The sequence below is a fragment of the Phyllopteryx taeniolatus genome, chromosome 12 (assembly GCF_024500385.1).
Source record: "Phyllopteryx taeniolatus isolate TA_2022b chromosome 12, UOR_Ptae_1.2, whole genome shotgun sequence".
NCBI lineage: Eukaryota > Metazoa > Chordata > Actinopteri > Syngnathiformes > Syngnathidae > Phyllopteryx > Phyllopteryx taeniolatus.
The window spans coordinates 27,062,991-27,081,003 of NC_084513.1; the positions used below are offsets into that span (position 1 = coordinate 27,062,991).

The window sequence follows — 18,013 nt, forward strand, 5'->3', positions numbered from 1 at the left end:
GGACTCTCTTCCACTCTGGAGTTGCCCATGGTGAGAGGCGCCGAGCAGGTGTGGGTATACTTATTGCCCCCCGGCTCGGCGCCTGTACGTTGGGGTTCACCCCGGTGGACGAGAGGGTAGCCTCCCTCCGCCTTCGGGTGGGGAGACGGGTCCTGACTGTTGTTTGTGCCTATGCACCAAACAGCAGTTCAGAGTACCCACCCTTTTTGGAGTCCTTGGAAGGGGTGCTGGAGAGCGCTCCCGCTGGGGACTCCATTGTTCTGTTGGGGGACTTCAATGCTCACGTGGGCAATGACAGTGAGAACTGGAAGGGCGCGATTGGGAGGAACGGCCCCCCCGATCAGAACCCAAGCGGTGTTCTGTTATTGGACTTCTGTGCTCGTCATGGATTGTCATAACGAACACCATGTTCAAGCATAAGGGTGTCCACACGTGCACTTGGCACCAGGACACCCTAGGTCGCAGTTCGATGATCGACTTTGTGGTCGTGTCATCGGACTTGCGGCCGCATGTCTTGGACACTCGGGTGAAGAGAGGGGCGGAGCTGTCAACTGATCACCACCTGGTGGTGAGTTGGCTCCGATGGTGGGGGAAGATGCCGGTCCGACGTGGCAGGCCCAAACGTATTGTGAGGGTCTGCTGGGAACGTCTGGCAGAATCCCCTGTCAGAAGGAGTTTCAACTCCCACCTCCGACAGAACTTTGCTCATGTTCCGGGGGAGGCGGGGGACATCGAGTCCGAGTGGACCATGTTCCGCGCCTCCATTGCTGAGGCGGCCGACCGGAGCTGTGGCCTTAAGGTGGTCGGTGCCTGTCGTGGCGGCAATCCCCGAACCCGTTGGTGGATACCAACGGTGAGGGATGCCGTCAAGCTGAAGAAGGAGTCCTATCGGGCCTTTTTGGCCTGTGGGACTCCTGAGGCAGCTGATGGGTACCGGCTGGCCAAGCGGAATGCAGCTCTGGTGGTCGCTGAAGCAAAAACCCGGGCATGGGAGGAGTTCGGTGAGGCCATGGAGAAAGACTTCCGGACGGCTTCGAGGAAATTCTGGTCCACCATCCGACGTCTCAGGAGAGGAAAGCAGTGCACCACCAACACTGTGTATAGTGGGGATGGGGCGCTGCTGACCTCGACTCGGGACGTTGTGAGTCGGTGGGGAGAATACTTCGAAGACCTCCTCAATTCCACCGACACGCCTTCCCATGGGGAAGCAGAGTGTGGGTTCTCTGAGGCGGGCTCTCCTATCTCTGGGTTTGAGGTCACCGAGGTAGTTAAAAAGCTCCTCGGTGGCAGGGCCCCGGGGGTGGATGAGATTCGCCCGGAGTTCCTAAAGGCTCTGGATGTTGTGGGGCTGTCCTGGTTGACACGCCTCTGCAACATCGCGTGGACATCGGGGACAGTGCCTCTGGATTGGCAGACTGGGGTGGTGGTCCCCCTTTTTAAGAAGGGGGACCGGAGGGTGTGTTCCAACTACAGGGGGATCACACTGCTCAGCCTCCCTGGTAAGGTCTATTCAGGGGTGCTGGAGAGGAGGGTCCGTCGGGAAGTCGAATCTCAGATTCAGGAGGAGCAGTGTGGTTTTCGTCCTGGCCGTGGAACAGTGGACCAGCTCTACACCCTCGGCAGGGTCCTCGAGGGTGCATGGGAGTTCGCCCAACCAGTCTACATGTGTTTTGTGGACTTGGAGAAGGCGTTCGACCGTGTCCCTCGGGGAGTCCTGTGGAGAGTGCTTCGGGAGTATGGGGTACCGAACCCCCTGATACGGGCTGTTCGGTCCCTGTACGACCGGAGTCAGAGTTTGGTCCGCATATCCGGCAGTAAGTCGGACTCGTTCCCGGTGAGGGTTGGACTCCGCCAAGGCTGCCCTTTGTCGCCGATTCTGTTCATAACTTTTATGGACAGAATTTCTAGGCGCAGCCGAGGCGTAGAGGGGGTCCGGTTTGGTGGCCTCAGTATTGCATCTCTGCTTTTTGCAGATGATGTGGTTCTGTTGGCTTCATCAAGCCGTGACCTCCAACTCTCATTGGAGCAGTTCACAGCCGAGTGTGAAGCGGCTGGGATGAGAATCATCACCTCCAAATCTGAGACCATGGTCCTCAGTCGGAAAGGGTGGCATGCCATCTCCAGGTCGGGGATGAGATCCTGCCCCAAGTGGAGGAATTCAAGTATCTTGGGGAAGTGATGCGAGTGAGGGAAGTGATGCGAGTGAGGGAAGAATGGAACGGGAGATCGACAGGCGGATCTGTGCAGCGTCTGCAGTGATGCGGACTTTGTATCGGTCCGTTGTGGTAAAGAAAGAGCTAAGCCGAAAGGCGAAGGTCTCAATTTACCGGTCGATCTTCGTTCCTACCCTCACCTATGGTCATGAGCTGTGGGTCGTGACCGAAAGAACAAGATCCCGGATACAAGCGGCCGAAATGAGTTTCCTCCGCAGGGTGTCCGGGCTCTCCCTTAGAGATAGGGTGAGAAGCTCGGTCATCCGGGAGGATCTCAGAGTAGAGCCGCTACTCCTCCGCATTGAGAGGAGCCAGATGAGGTGGCTGGGGCATCTGATTCGGATGCCTCCCGGACGCCTCCCTGGTGAGGTGTTCCGGGCATGTCCTACCGGGAGGAGACCCCGGGGACGACCCAGGACGCGCTGGAGAGACTACATCCTTCGGCTGGCCTGGGAACGCCTCGGGATCCCCCCGGAAGAGCTGGATGAAGTGGCTGGGGAGAGGGTAGTCTGGGCGTCCCTGCTGAAGCTACTGCCCCCGCGACCCGACCCGGATAAGCGGTAGAGAATGGATGGATGGATGGATGGCAAATCTTAATCAATCTTTGTCTTTTTGTCCTCTACAATCAGCCAAGTCCCCATGTTTGTGCAGATCCAGCAAAAATGGAGGCGACTATATTCTGGTGAATGCCAAGGACATGGTGTCCACACTGAATTTGAGATGGTACACCTTCGTAAGGTACCAAGTCAGTACAACCACCTGTCTGGTCTTCTTGACATCTTCAAATCAAAGACCGTAAGTGCCAGTTTCATACTGATTTTCATTGATTTTCATTCAAGATGGCGCCTACCAGTGTGGTTGCCTCGGTTACACGCTCTCTAGTATTGTTTCTGTTTTTCTGTTTTTCGTTCGTCTTTGGAGACATTACACGACTCACTTACACAAGGGGAGACTTGCTAACCATCAAGGAGGCTACTCCAGACTGTCTTTCACCAACTTTCGCTTCTATCTCAACGGAAAATGGTGTACGGATGTCACCGAGCTCAGCACACACTGCAGCCCGCATTTGGAGTCGCAGTTTTTGAACTGAAAGCCATTCTACTCGCCTCGTGAGTTCGCATCATTCATTCTGACTGGCGCATACATCCCACCTCAAGGTAACACGAACGCCCTCATTATTCACGGGGACTTTAACAAAGCTAAACTCAACCACGAACTCCCTAAATACAAGCAGCACATCGACTGTCCTCCCAGGGAAAATAACATTTTGGACCACTGCTATACTACGCTAAAAGACGCATACCGTGCCAAACTTTGTGCAGCACTGGGCTCGTCTGATCACTGCTTAATTCACTTAATACCGACGTACAGGCAAGAACTTAAATGCGCGAAGCCTACAGTGAAAACAGTGAAAAAGTGGACCAATGAAGCGAAGATGGAACTACAAAACTGTTTAGACTGCACAGACTGGAGTGTCTTTGAAAATTCCGCTGGCAGCCTGGATGAATATACGGACACAGTCACATCCTATATCAGTTTCTGTGAAGAGGTTTGTGTACCAACAATGTCATTTCGCACTTTCAACAACAACAAGCCGTGGTTCACTGCTAAACTTAAGCAGCTTCGCCAAGCTCAGGAGGACTCATATCAGAGCGGGGACAGGGCCCTGTATAATCGAGGTCGAAACCAGCTGACTAAAGAAATTAACATTGCAAAGAGGAACTATGCAGCAAAGTTGGAAAAACAGTTTAGTGCTAATGACTCTAAATCAGTCTGGCATGTATTCCAATTGCTGACTAATTACAAGCGACGATCCCCCCAAGCTGAGAACAATAGCACACTAGCCAACGACTTGAACACATTCTACTGGAGATTTGAAAAGGACACTTTCACACCACGGATCACAGTCTCACCTCTGACTTCTGCGTTAACCATCCATGAACAGGATGTGAGACGCATCTTCAAACAACAAAAGATTAACAAAGCGGCAGGCCCAGACTATGTGTCCCCATCCTGCCTCAAAGTCTGCGCGGACAAGCTCGTGCCAGTCTTCACTCAGATCTTCAATAGATCTCTGGAACTATGCAAAGTACCATCCTGTTTCAAACGCTCCACCATTATTCCAGTCGCCAAGAAACCTGCAATCTCGGGTCTAAATGACTACAGGCCTGTCGCCTTGACATCTGTGGTTATGAAGTCCTTTGAACGTATCGTGCTGGACCACCTCAAGAGCGTCACAGGTCCCCTGCTGCACCCCCTGCAGTTTGCCTAGCGAGCGAACAGGTCTGCGGATGATGCAGTCAACATGGGACTGCACTTCATCCTAGAACACCTCGACAGTGCAGGGACCTACGCGAGGATCCTGTTTGTGGACTTCAGCTCAGTGTTAAACACCATCATCCAAGAACTCCTTTCATCCAAGCTTCTCCAGCTCAGCGTCTCACCTGCCACCTGCCAGTGGATTTACAGCTTTCTGACAGGCAGGACAGAGCAGGTCAGGCTGGGGGAGGCCACCTCATCCACACGCAGCATCAGCACTGGGGCGTCCCAAGGTTGTGTCCTCTCTCCGCTGCTCTTCTCTGTCTACACAAACAACTGCAACTCAGCGCACCCGACTGTCAAACTCCTAAAGTTTGCAGATTACAGAGCTGAACACGCTCAAGACTGTAGAGATGATCGTGGACTTCAGGAGGCATCCTTCGCCACAGCTGCCCCCTCACGTTGTCCAGCTGCCTTGTGTCATCCGTCAAGACCTTCAAGTTCCTGGGAATTACAGTCTCTCAGGACCTGAAGTGGGCGACCAACATCAACTCCTCAAAAAGGCCCAGCAGAGGATGTACTCCCTGCGGCTTCTGAGAAAGCACAGCCTGCCACAGGAGCTGCTGAGCTCGAATCAGTCCTGTGTTCTTCCATCACAGTCTGGTTTGGTGCTGCTACAAAAAAGGACAAACTCCGACTGCAACGGACAATCAAAACTGCTGAAAGGATTGTCGGTACCCCCCGACCCACCCTTGAGGACTTGCACGCTGCCGGAACGAAGACAAGAGTGTGCAAAATCCTCTCGGACACAACGCATCCTGGTCACCAGCTCTTCCAGCTCCTTCCCTCAGTTAGGCGCTACCGATCAATGCAAACTAGAACTAGCAGACATTCCAACGGCTTCTTCCCTCTTGCAATCAACTTCTTAAACACCTGACCTACAATTCCATTTCAACATGCTGGCAATTTTTGACTTTAATTCGTTATCACATTTCTGTGGGGCCAATTATATCTTACTCGTGCACTCACTGTAGTTGTCACGCCACGCTGCACTATTTGCATATCTGTTGTTGACCAATACTGGCCACTCATGCCAGAGTAGCATCTGCTCCATTTGCACACTGATTAAGGAGTATCTGCAACATTTGCACAATCAACATTGTCCCAGATTATCGCACTACTCGTCACTTTACACCATATATACTCCTTGAAGTCTTGGCGCCCTTTGCTCAATGGTCATTGCACCGGACTTTTGCAATATTAGTCATTCGAACTGCTCTAAGTGCCTGCACCCACGGGGCCCGGCAGGGGCACAGCCCGAAAGGGTAACGTGGATCCCCCTTCCCATGGGCTCACCACCTCTGGGCCATAGGGGTCAGATGCAGTGAGCTGGGCGGTGGTCGAAGGCAGGGATCTTGGCAATCCAATACCGGGTCCAGAGCTGGCTCTAGGCACATGGACTGTCACCTCTCTAGCAGGGAAGGAACCTGAGCTGGTGTGTGAGCTCGAGACGTTCCGACAAGATACAGTCAGGCTTGCCTCCACACACAGCTTGGCCTCTGGTACCAGTCCTCTTGAGAGGGGTTGGACTCTCTTCCACTCTGGATTTGCCCACAGTGAGCGGCGCCGACCAGGTATGGGTACACCTATTGCACCCCCGCCTCCTACTGCGCTGCGCCTGTACATTGGGGTTTACCATGGTGGACACACTGGTGGTGGTGTTGTTTGTGCGTATGCACCAAACTTGCGGCCGCATGTCTTGGACACTCGGGTAAAGAGAGGGGCGGAGCTGTCAATAGATCACCACCTGATGGTGTGTTGGCTCCGATGGTGGGGGAAGATGCCGGTCCGACCTGGCAGACCCAAACATATTGTGAGGTTCCCAGCAGACCCTCACAATATGTTTGGGTCTGCTGGGAACGTCTGGCAGAATCCCCTGTCAGAAGGAGTTTCAACTCCCACGTCCGGCAGAACTTCACCCACGTTCCGGGGGAAGCGGGGGACATTTAGTCAGAGTGGACCATGTTCCGTGCATCCATTGCTGAGGGGGCCGACAGGAGCTGTGGCCGTAAGGTGGTCGGTGCTTGTCGTGGCGGCAACCCCCGTACCCGTTGGTGGACACCAGCGGTGAGGGATGCCGTCAAGCCGTCCGACCTGGCAGACCCAAACGTATTGTGAGGGTCTGCTGGGAACGTCTGGCAGAATCCCCTGTCAGAAGGAGTTTCAACTCCCACGTCCGGCAGAACTTCACCCACGTTCCGGGGAAAGCGGGGGACATTTAGTCAAAGTGGACCATGTTCCGTGCCTCCATTGCAGAGGGGGCCGACAGGAGCTGTGGCCGTAAGGTGGTCGGTGCTTGTCGTGGCGGCAACCCCCGTACCCGTTGGTGGACACTAGTGGTGAGGGATGCCGTCAAGCTGAAGAAAGAGTCTTATTGGGCTGTTTTTGCCTGTGTGACTCCTGAGGTAGCTGAAGGGTACTGGCTGGCCAAGCGGAATGCTTTGTTCAATTGTGATGTTCTTATTCTGAAATGCTGTGGTACATTTATGCCAGATGTAACAAGACAAAAAGCTCAACTTTCATCTCGTCAGTCCATGTAATATTCTCCCAGAAGTCTTCAGTTTTTTTTGTTTTTTTTTGTGCAAATTTAAGACACACCTTTGTTCTTTTTGGTCAGCAGTGATTTTCGCCCTGAAACTCTGCCATGGATGCCATTTTTGCCTCATCTCTTCCTTGTGTCATGAACACTGACCTTAACTTAGGCAAATGAGGCCTGCAGTTCTTTAGAAGTTGTCAGAGTTCCTTTATGGCCTCCTGGATGAGTCTTGCTGTTCTCTCGGGTAATTTTTATAGGCCGGCTACTCCTGGGAAGGTTCACCACTGCTCCATGTTTTCTCCGTTTGAGTATAATGGCTCTCTTTATGGTTTGCTGGAATCCTAAAGCTTTAGAAATGGCTTTTTTAACCCTTTCCAGACTGGTAGATGTCAATTACTGAATTTCTCGATTGGAATTTTTTGGGATCGTGTCATTTTTTTTGCAGCTTTTTTAGATCATTTGTCTGACATTATTTTGTTGGGATAGAGTCAGTTGAAGTGATTTCTTGATTGAGGTCTGGAGGTAATCAGGGTTGAGTGTGATCTGTTCTAATTAACCTAAAATTGTGTATAGCCAGAATTAATTGAATATGTAACAAGGGGAATAATTACTTTTCACACAGGGCCAGGTAACTTTAAATAGTTTTTGTTGTTTACCTTAATAAATGAAATCACCATTTTAAAACAGCATTTTAAGTTCACTTGGGTTATATTTCTCTGATGGTTACATATGTTTGATGATCTTAAAGTGGGGAAACTGCAAAAATATAAGAATTTGATAAGGAGGCCAATACCTTTTCATGGCACTGTATATGTATATAATCACAGTGTTGTGAAAGTGTTTGCCCCCTTTCTGATGTATTTTTTTTACGTTTATCACACTTAAATGTTACGCATCATCAAACAAACAAAATTATTTTTCAAAGACAGTACAAGTAAACACAAAATGTAATTTTTAAACAAAGGTTTTTATTAAGGGAGAAAATAAATTCCACACTTCCATGGCCCTATATGTAAAAGTGTTTGCCCCCTCAATCTCATTCCTGGTTTGGCTACCCTTAGCAGCAACAACTGCAATCAAGCGTTTGCGATAACTAGCAATGAGTCGCATAAAGCGTTGTGGAGGAATTTTGGCCCACAGATCTTTGGAGAAATGTTGTAATTGTAAAATGGATCCAAACTAATCGGGAAACTCTTCATAGTGCAACAAAACAATGACCCAAAACACACTGCCAACACAACAAAGGATTTCATCAGGAGGAAAATGTGGAAGGTCTTAGACTGCCCAAGTCAATCACTGAAGAAGAGACTGAAGGGAGAAACCCCCAGAAGCAAACAAGAATTGAAAGAGGATGCAGTAAAGGCCTGGAATAGCATTTCAAATGAAGAATTCAACAGTCGCAGTTATTGCAAGTCAGGGTTATGCCACCAAATATTAAATGTTATTCACTTTAAGTTAATTTAATAGTGTCTGTTTCAATCCTTTTGCTCACTTGAAAAGTGGGTATCTTCAAACAAAGGTTGCTCTGTCCTGAGTTGTTTAACAGATCTAGATGTAAATACCATGAAATAAAATCTGGAATTCTGAACTTTAGTCTCATATTCATCTTTTGATCTGAAACCCAAATGTCTTCAGTATACAACAAGAACAAAGGAATTCACCTTGCTGTTCCAATACATTTGGAGGGTACTGTATCTTCGAACATGCCCAGGATATGTGGGCGCATCAGCCCCTTGTTACTCTTTAATTTAAAAACTGAACTTGAATCTTACTAAATATTCACGCAAAGAATAAATAAGGTAATGCACATATTATCAGTGAAGTCACAGTTCACTTCTCTCCCTCTCTTTAGGGATGTACCATATACCCCTTACCTCCAATCAACATTGCGATCCGTTTTACCTACATTCTTCAGGATTGGCAGCAGTATTCTTGGCCACTGCAACCTCCAGGTAGGCATATGTGGTATGGAGGATGTTATTCAATGTGCTCTATTTCGGATGCAGCCACAGTTTTCTCTTGGGTAAAGAAAAAAAGTCTGTTTTTAGTACTTGAAAATGACCCATTCCTTTGTAACTACAATGAACTCCTATTTATTGCAGGGTATACATTCCAGACCCCCAAATCTGTGATCAGAGACCATATAAGAAAATACTATTTTTTAAAACATAGTTTTACCCCTCCCACACACTTTAAACACATTTCGATGAATTAACACATACATATGCAGACCCTTTCCAAAAAATTAGAATATCATCCATCCATCCATCCATCCATCCGTTTTCTACCACTTATCCGAGGTCGGGTCGCGGGGTCAGTAGCTTTAGCAGGGACGCCCAGACGTCCCTCTCCCCAGCCACTTCATCCATCTCTTCTGGGGGGATCTCGAGGCGTTCCCAGGCCAGCCGAAGGATGTAGTCTCGCCAGCGTGTCCTGAGTCGTCCCCGGGCTCTCCTCCCGGTGGGACGTGCCCGGAACACCTCTCCAGGGAGGCGTCCGGGAGGCATCCGAATCAGATGCCCCAGTTACCTCATCTGGCTCCTCTCAATGCGGAGGAGCAGCGGCTCTACTCTGAGATCCTCCCGGATGACCAAGCTTCTCACCCTATCTCTAAGGGAGAGCCCAGACACCCTGCGGAGGAAACTCATTTCGGCCGCTTGTATCCGGGATCTTGTTCTTTCGGTCACGACCCACAGCTCGTGACCATAGGTGAGGGTGGGAACGTAGATCGACCGGTAAATCGAGAGCTTCGCCTTTCGGCTTAGCTCCTTTTTTACCACAACGCATCGATACAAAGTCCGCATCACTGCAGACGCTGCACCGATCCGGCTGTCGATCTCCCGTTCCATTCTTCCCTCACTCGTGAACAAGACCCCAAGATACTTGAACTCCTCCACTTGGGGCAGGATCTCATCCCCGACCTGGAAAGGGCACGCCACCCTTTTCCGACTGAGGACCATGGTCTTAGATTTGGAGGTGCTGATTCTCATCCCAGCCGCTTCACACGGCTGCAAACTGCTCCAGTGAAAGTTTGAGGTCACGGCTTGATGAAGCCAACAGAACCACATCATCTGCAAAAACCGGACCCCCTCTACGCCTCGGCTGCGCCTAGAAATTCTGTCCATAAAAGTTATGAACAGAATCGGTGACAAAGGGCAACCTTGGCGGAGTCCAACCCTCACCGGAAACTAGTCCGACTTACTGCCGGATATGCGGACCAAACTCTGACTCCGGTCGTACAGGGACCGAACAGCCCGTATCAGGGGGTTTGGTACCCCATACTCCCAAAGCACCCCCCACAAGACCCCCCGAGGGACACGGTCAAACTCCTTCTCCAAGTCCACAAAACACATGTAGACTGGTTGTCCTATGCACCCTCTAGGACCTTGCCAAGGGTGTAGAGCTGGTCCACTGTTCCACGGCCAGGACGAAAATAATACTGCTCCTCCTGAATCTGAGATTCGACTTCCCGACGGACCCTCCTTTCCAGCACCCCTGAATAGACCCTACCAGGGAGGCTGAGGAGTGTGATCCCCCTGTAGTTGGAACACACCCTCCGGTCCCGCTTCTTAAAAGGGGGGACCACCACCCCAGTCTGCCAATCCAGAGGCACTGTCCCCGATGTTGCAGAGGCGTGTCAACCAGGACAGCCCTACAACATCCAGAGCCTTGACAAACTCCGGGCAAGTCTCATCCACCCCCGGGGCCTTGCCACCGAGGAGCTTTTTAACCATCTCGGTGACCTCGACCCCAGAGATAGGAAAGCCCGCCTCAGAGAACCCAGACTCTGCTCCCTCATGGGAAGCCGTGTCGGTGGAATTGAGGAGGTCTTTGAAGTATTCTCCCCACCGGCTCACAACGTCCCGAGTCGAGGTCAGCAGCGCCCCATCCACACTATACAGTGTTGATGGTGCACTGCTTCCCCCTCCTGAGACGCCGGATGATGGACCAGAATTTCCTCGAAGCCGTCCGGAAGTCTTTCTCCATGGCCGAACTCCTTCCATGCCCGAGTTTTTGCTTCAGCGACCACCAAAGATGCATTCCGCTTGGCCAGCCGGTACCCATCAGCTGCCTCAGGAGTCCTAAAGGCCAAAATGGCCCGATAGGACTCCTTCTTCAGCTTGACGGCATGCCTCCACCAACGGGTTCAGGGATTGCCGCCACGACAGGCACCAACCACCTTGCGGCCACAGCTCCGGTCGGCCGCCTCAGCAACGGAGGCACGGAACATGGTCCACTCGGACTCGATGTCCCCCACCTCCCCCGGAACATGAGCAAAGTTTTGTCGGAGGTGGGAGTTGAAACTCCTTCTGACAGGGGATTCCGCCGGACGTTCCCAGCAGACCCTCACAATACGTTTAGGCCTGCCACGTCGGACCGGCATCTTCCCCCACCATCGGAGCCAACTCTCCACCAGGTGGTGATCAGTTGACAGCTCCGCCCCTCTCTTTACCCGAGTGTCCAAGACATGCGGCTGCAAGTCCGATGACACTACCACATATTCGATCATCGAACTGCGACCTAGGGTGTCCTGGTGCCAAGTGCACGTGCGTACACCCTTATGCTTGAACATGGTGTTCGTTATGGACAATCCGTGATGAGCACAGAAGTCCAATAACAGAACACCGCTCGGGTTCTGATCGGGGGGGGGGGGGGAGGCGTTCCTCCCAATCACACCCTTCCAGGTCTCACTGTCATTGCCCACGTGAGCATTGAAGTCCCCCAGCTGAACGATGGAGTCCCCAGCCGGAGCGCTCTCCAGCACCCTCTCCAAGGACTCTAAAAAGGATGGGTACTCTGAACTGCTGTTTGGTGCATAGGCACAAACAACAGTCAGGACCCGTCCCCCCCACCCGAAGGCGGAGGGAGGCTACCCTCTCATCCACCCAACGTACAGGCGCCGAGCCGGGGAGCAATAAGTATACCCACACCTGCTCGGTGCCTCTCACCGTGGGCAACTCCAGAGTGGAAGAGAGTCCAACCCCTCTCAAGAGGACTGGTGCCAGAGCCCAAGCTGTGAATGGAGGCGAGTCCGACTATGTCTTGTCGGAACTTCTCAATCTCACACACCAGCTCGGGCTCTTTCCCTGTCAGAGAGGTGACATTCCACGTCCCTCGAGCCAGCTTCTGTTGCCGGGGATCGGATCGCCAAGGTCCCCGCCTTCGGCCACCGCCCAGCTCGCACTGCACCTGACCCCTATTGGCCCTCCCACAGGTGGTGAGCCCATGGGAAAGGGGACCCACGTTACCCTTTCGGGCTGTGCCCGGCCGTTCCCCATGGGTGCAGGCCCAGCCACCAGGCGCTCTCCTTCGAGCCCCACCTCCAGGCCAAGCTGCAGAGGAGGGGTAGAATATCATGGAAAAATTGCTTTAATTACTGCCTCGATGTGCCGTGGCATTGAAGCAATCAGCCTCTGGCATTGCCTGGGAGTTATGTAAGCCCTGATTTCCTTGATGCTTGCTGTCAGTTCTTCTTTGTTTTTGGGTCTGGTGCCCCTCATTTTCCTCTTGATAATAAAAGATTCTCAATGGAATTTAGATCCACCGAGTTGGCTGGCCAGTCAAGCACTGTGGGCAAGGATCAGGTCCTGCTGGAAGATGAAATCTGCATCTCCGTACAGATCCTCAGCAGAAGGAATCATGAAGTCCTCTAAAACATTCTGGTAGACTGTTGCGTTGACTTTGGATTTAAGAAAGCAGAGTTTACCAACAGCTGCACTGGAAATTGCACCCCAAATCATGACTGACTGTGGATATTTCACACTGGACCTCAAGCAGCTTCGGTTCTGTTCTTCACCGTGTTCCTCCAAACCCTTGGACCTTGATTCCCGAATGAAAGGCACACTTTACTTTCATCGGAAAAGAGGACCTTGGACCACTGGCCAACAGTCCAGTCCTTCTCCTTGGCCCAGTTGAGAGGCTTCCTACATTAGCTCAGACTCAGAAATGGCGACACTTGCAACCCGACACTTGTAACCCATCTCCCGGATGCGTCTGAATTTGGTGGTTTTTGAAACAGTGACTCCCGCCTCATTCCACTCTTTCTTAATCTCTGCTAGATTCTTAAATCTTCTCTGTTTGATAATCCACTGAAGCCCACAGTCATCTCTTTTGCTGGTGCATCTTCTCCTGCCAAATGTTGTCCTTCCACGAGATTTTCCAATGATATGCTTGGACACAGAACTCTGTGAACCGCCAGCATCCTTAGCTATGAACTTTTGTGGCTTACCCATCCTATGGAGGGTGTAAAATGATGGTCTTCTGGGCAGTTGTCAAGTCTGCAGTCTTCCCCATATTGAACCCAACTGTGAGAATTGAACCAAACTGAAGCAATTTAATGACACCTGGGGAAACCTGTGCAGGTGCTTTGAGTTAAGTAGATGATTAATGTGTGACACATAAAACATGTATGGCCTGCACAATTTGGGCTGATTTCTTAACAGTATTAAAATGTTTTTAATTTCTGATTTTTTAATTTTTTTATTTTTTATTTTTACGTGGAACCCCAAATTACGTAAAAATAAACAAATAAATACTTTAAATTGTTTAAATTGTGGGCCCTGAATCTATAATCTATGAAAGTTTAATTTTTTGAATGGAATTATGGAATTAAATAAACTTTTCCATATTCATTTTTTTTTTGAAAGGGCCTGTACATACTGTATGTATTTACAAGTCAACTGTAATTGAAGTCAATAAATCAACTGTATTTCATATTAATTCATGGATCACTATATTTTAGCGTAAGCCTAACCTGTAAGACCAAACAATTTATGGATAATAAAGCTGACGTTGCTTTGTTTTTTTGTTTGCTATTGTATTAAAAAAAAAATGAAAAAAAAAACAAGGACCTTGAAAAAATAATCGCCTGTGAAATTGCAATTGCAATGTTGAGGTTGGGGGGGATGTAATTATCCATTCATCCATTTTCTGAGCCGCTTCTACTCACTAGGGTCGCGGGCGTGCTGGAGCCTATCCCAGCTATCTTCGGGCGAGAGTTTGTGTACACCCTGAACTGGTCGCCAGCCAATTGCAGGGCACACATAAACAAACAACCGTTCGCACTCACATTCACACCTACGGGCAATTTAGAGTCTTCAGTCAACCTACCACGCATGTTTTTGGGATGTGGGAGGAAACTGAAGCACCCGGAGAAAACCCACGCAGGCTTCAATACAATACATTAAAAACAACATTGAAAAAAGAATCCCAACACTTGAAACACCAGAGTTTGTTTGTTCTCCCACAAAATGTGGGGGGGGGGGGGGTGGGGGGGTGTGAAACCACTCAAATATTTATAAATTATTCTCATATTCAAATTCAATGCACTTACCAATCACTAAATGGGAAGAACTGTCAGTGTCTGGTGACTAAAATTACTGGATACAGATATGCAACAGCATGTTTAGGATGACAAATTTACAGCTTAGACAATATATGGTACTCAATAGAACACACTTTACTCAGAACACTGCGCATGAAATAGGCTTTTCTTCACCTGATATATGCACACAATGCACTGACTATTTTCTTGCTATACGGAAATGAAGACCAATTCAATGCTTTTGGACTTCGGTTATGCAGAAACTGAACTGCGGGATTCCACTATCCCCAAGATTATGCACACTTGGTGATTTAAACATAATTGACCTCCGAAATATATCAGTACTTGTTACTTCAGCTATCGCTAAGAAAGCAATTTTATGAAACTGGAAAAATAATCAATACTAATCATCCACCCCTGCAATATTATTACTACATATTTTTTACATTTTATTTATTTATTTTGGTCTGTCACCTTTTTCATGCCTTTGGTGTTTACATGTCTGCGACTTACTACCAGCAATGCGGACCAAACTCTGACATTGGTCATACAGGGACTGAACAGCCCGTATCAATGGGGTTCGGTACCCCATACTCCTGAAGCACCCCCAACAGTGCTCCACGAGGGGCACTGTCAAACGGCTTCTCCAAGCCCACAAAACACATGTAGACTGGTTGGGGGAACTCCCATGCACCCTCAAGGACCCTGCCGAGGATGTAGAGCTGGTACACTGTTCCAAGGCCAGGATGAAAACTACACCGCTCCAACTGAATCTGAGATTCGACTTCCCGATGGACCCTCCTCTCCAGAACCCCTGAATAGACCTTACTGGGGAGGCTGAGCAGTGTGATTCCCCCTGTAGTTGGAACACACCCTCCGGCCCCCCTTCTTAAAAAGAGGGACCACCACCCCAGTGTGCTAATCCAGAAGCACGTTCCCCGATGTCCATGCGATGTTGCAGAGGCGAGTCAACCAGGACAGCCCCACAACATCCAGAGCCTTTAGGAACTCCAGGCGAATCTCATCAGATACCCGGAGCCTTGCCCCCGAGGAGCTTTTTAACCATCTCTGTGACCTCAACCCCAGATTTAGGAGAGCCAGTCTCAGAGACCCGAGACTCTGCTTTCTCATGGGAAGGCGTGTCGGTGGAATTGAGGTCTTAGAAATATTCTTCCCACTGACTCTCAACGTCCCGAGTCGAGGTCAGCAGCGCCCAATCCCCACTATACACAGTGTTGATGGTGCAATGCTTCTGCCTCCTGAGATGCCGTCTGGTGGACCAGAATTTCCTCGACGCCGTCAGGAAGTCTTTCTACATGGCCTCACTGAGCTCCCCCCCACGCTCGAGTTTTTGCCTCAGCGACCACCAAAGCTGCATTCTACCAGCCGGTACCCATCAGCTGCCTCTGGAGTCCCACAGGGCAAAAAGCCCTGATAGGATTCCTCCTTCAGCTTGACGGCATCTCTCACCGTTGGTGTCCATTAACGGGTTCGGGGATTGCTGCCACCACAAGCACCGACCACCTAAGGGCCACTGCTCTGGTGGGCCGCCTCAGCAATGGAGGCGCGGAACCATGGTCCACTCGGACCCCCGCCTCCTCTGGAACATGAGCAAAGTTCTGTCGGAGGTGGGAGTTGAAACTCCTTCTGACAGGGGATTCTGTTCCCAGCAGACATCCACAATACGTTTGGGCCTGCCAGGTCAGACCGGCATCTTCCCCCACCTTCGGAGCCAACTCACCACTGGGTGTCCTGGTGCCAAGTGAACGTGTGGACACCCTTATGCTTGAACATGGTGTTTGTTATGGACAATCCGTGATAAGCACAGAAGTCCAAAAAGAGAACACCGCTCGGTTTTTGACTGGGAAGGGCCGCTCCTCCCAATCACACCCTTCTAGTTCTCCATGTTATTGCCCACGTGAGCATTGAAGTCCCCCAGCAGAACGATGGAGTCCCCAGTGGGAGCGCTCTCCAGCACCCCCTCCAAGGACTCCAAAAAGGGTGGGTACTCTGAACTGCTGTTTGGTTCATAGGCACAAACAACAGTCAGTACCAGTTTCCCCACCTGAAGGCGGAGGGAGGCTAACCTCTTGTCCACCGGGGTGAACCCCAATGTACAATCGCCGAGCAGGGAGCCAATAAGTATACCCACACCTGCTCGGTGCCTCTCACTGTGGGCAACTCCAGAGTGGAAGAGAGTCCAACCCCTCTCAAGGGGACTGGTCCAGAGCCCAAGCCGTGTGTGGAGGCGTATATCTCGTCGGAACTTCTCGACCTCACACACCAGCTCGGGCTCTTTCCCCCCCAGAGAGGTTATATTCAACGTCCCTACAGCCAGCTTCTGTAGCGGGTATCAAATCGCCAAGGTTCCCTGCCTTCGGCCACCGCCCGGCTCACCCTGCACTGACTCCTATGACCACAGGTGGTGAGCCCAGGGGAAGGGGGACCCACGCTACCCTTTTGGGCTGTGCACGGCCGGGCCCGGCCTCCAGGCGCTCCCCTTCAAGCCCCACTTCCAGGCCTGGCTCCAGGGGGAGGGGCCCAGTGACCCGCATCCAGGCATGGGAAACGTACATCCATTTGTTTTGTTCATCATAGGCGTCTTTTAGCCGTGCTTGGTCTGGTCCCTCACCCAATACCTGTTTGCCATGGGTGACCCTAACAGTGGCGTCAAGACCCAGACAACACAAACACACAAAATCCTCCACCACGATAAGGTGACGGCTCCAGGAGGGGTAAATCTCATCATAGAATAAAAATATCTGCGGAACAAAGAAAATTACATAGATAGCTTGTCATCTTTCATCAACATGCTGAACATGCTAGATCTTTGATTCCTCTGCCCGTGTAGCATGTCACCCACCAGTAACAATTATGGAATGTAAAGTTTTTGTTTTCTTTATTCTGTGTTGTTGTATGCGCTGGTGGTGGATCTGCTCATGTTCCGCAGATGCTTACAGGGTGCCACCTGGGCTGTGCCCCGGTGCCCCATTCCAGCCTCAGAGCTGCTGTCCCAATGATTCTAGGATTTAAGTTGTCTGGGGCTTTATGCCCCTGGCAGGGTCGCCCATGGCAAACAGGTCCGAGGTGAGGAACCAGAGAAAGCACGGCTCCAAAAACCCCTATGACGAATACAATTAATGGATTCAGGTTTCCCTTGCCGGACGCGGATCACCGGGGCCCCCCTCTGGAGCCAGGCCTGGAGGTGGGGCTCAAAGGCGAGCACCTGGTTGCCGGGCCTGCACCCATGGGGCCCGGCCGGGCACAGCCCGAAAGGTTAACATGGGTCCCCCTTCCCATGGGCTCACCACCTGTGGGAGGGGCCATAGGAGTCGGGTGCAGTGCGAGCTGGGCGGTGGCCGAAGCCAGGGACCTTGGCGATCCGATCCCCGGCTACAGAAGCTGGCTGTAGGGACGTGGAATGTCACCTCTCTGGCAGGGAAGGAGCCCGAGCTGGTGTGTGAGGTCGAGAAGTTCCGACTAGATATAGTCGAACTCGCCTCCACGCACAGCTTGGGCTCTGTTACCAGTCCTCTTGAGAGGGATTGGACTCTCTTCCACTCTGGAGTTGCCCACGGTGAGAGGCGCAGAGCAGGTGTGGGTATACTTATTGCTCCCCGG

General features: G+C 51.0%; 1 protein-coding gene across 5 annotated transcripts in view; it reads left to right on the top strand.

Annotated features, from left to right (window-relative positions):
• Window positions 1–18,013, top strand: part of rab3gap1 (RAB3 GTPase activating protein subunit 1) — a 176,299-nt gene that overhangs the window by 23,788 nt on the left and 134,498 nt on the right. For 3 of the 5 annotated variants that reach the window (XM_061792738.1, XM_061792736.1, XM_061792737.1), the window contains 2 exons: window positions 2,843–3,008; window positions 8,921–9,020. In XM_061792738.1, coding sequence (XP_061648722.1) covers window positions 2,843–3,008; window positions 8,921–9,020 — 266 coding nt within the window. Of the gene's footprint in view, window positions 1–2,638; window positions 2,774–2,842; window positions 3,009–8,920; window positions 9,021–18,013 lie in introns of those variants that run through there. The other 2 variants (XM_061792739.1, XM_061792740.1) reach the window with 2 other exon arrangements.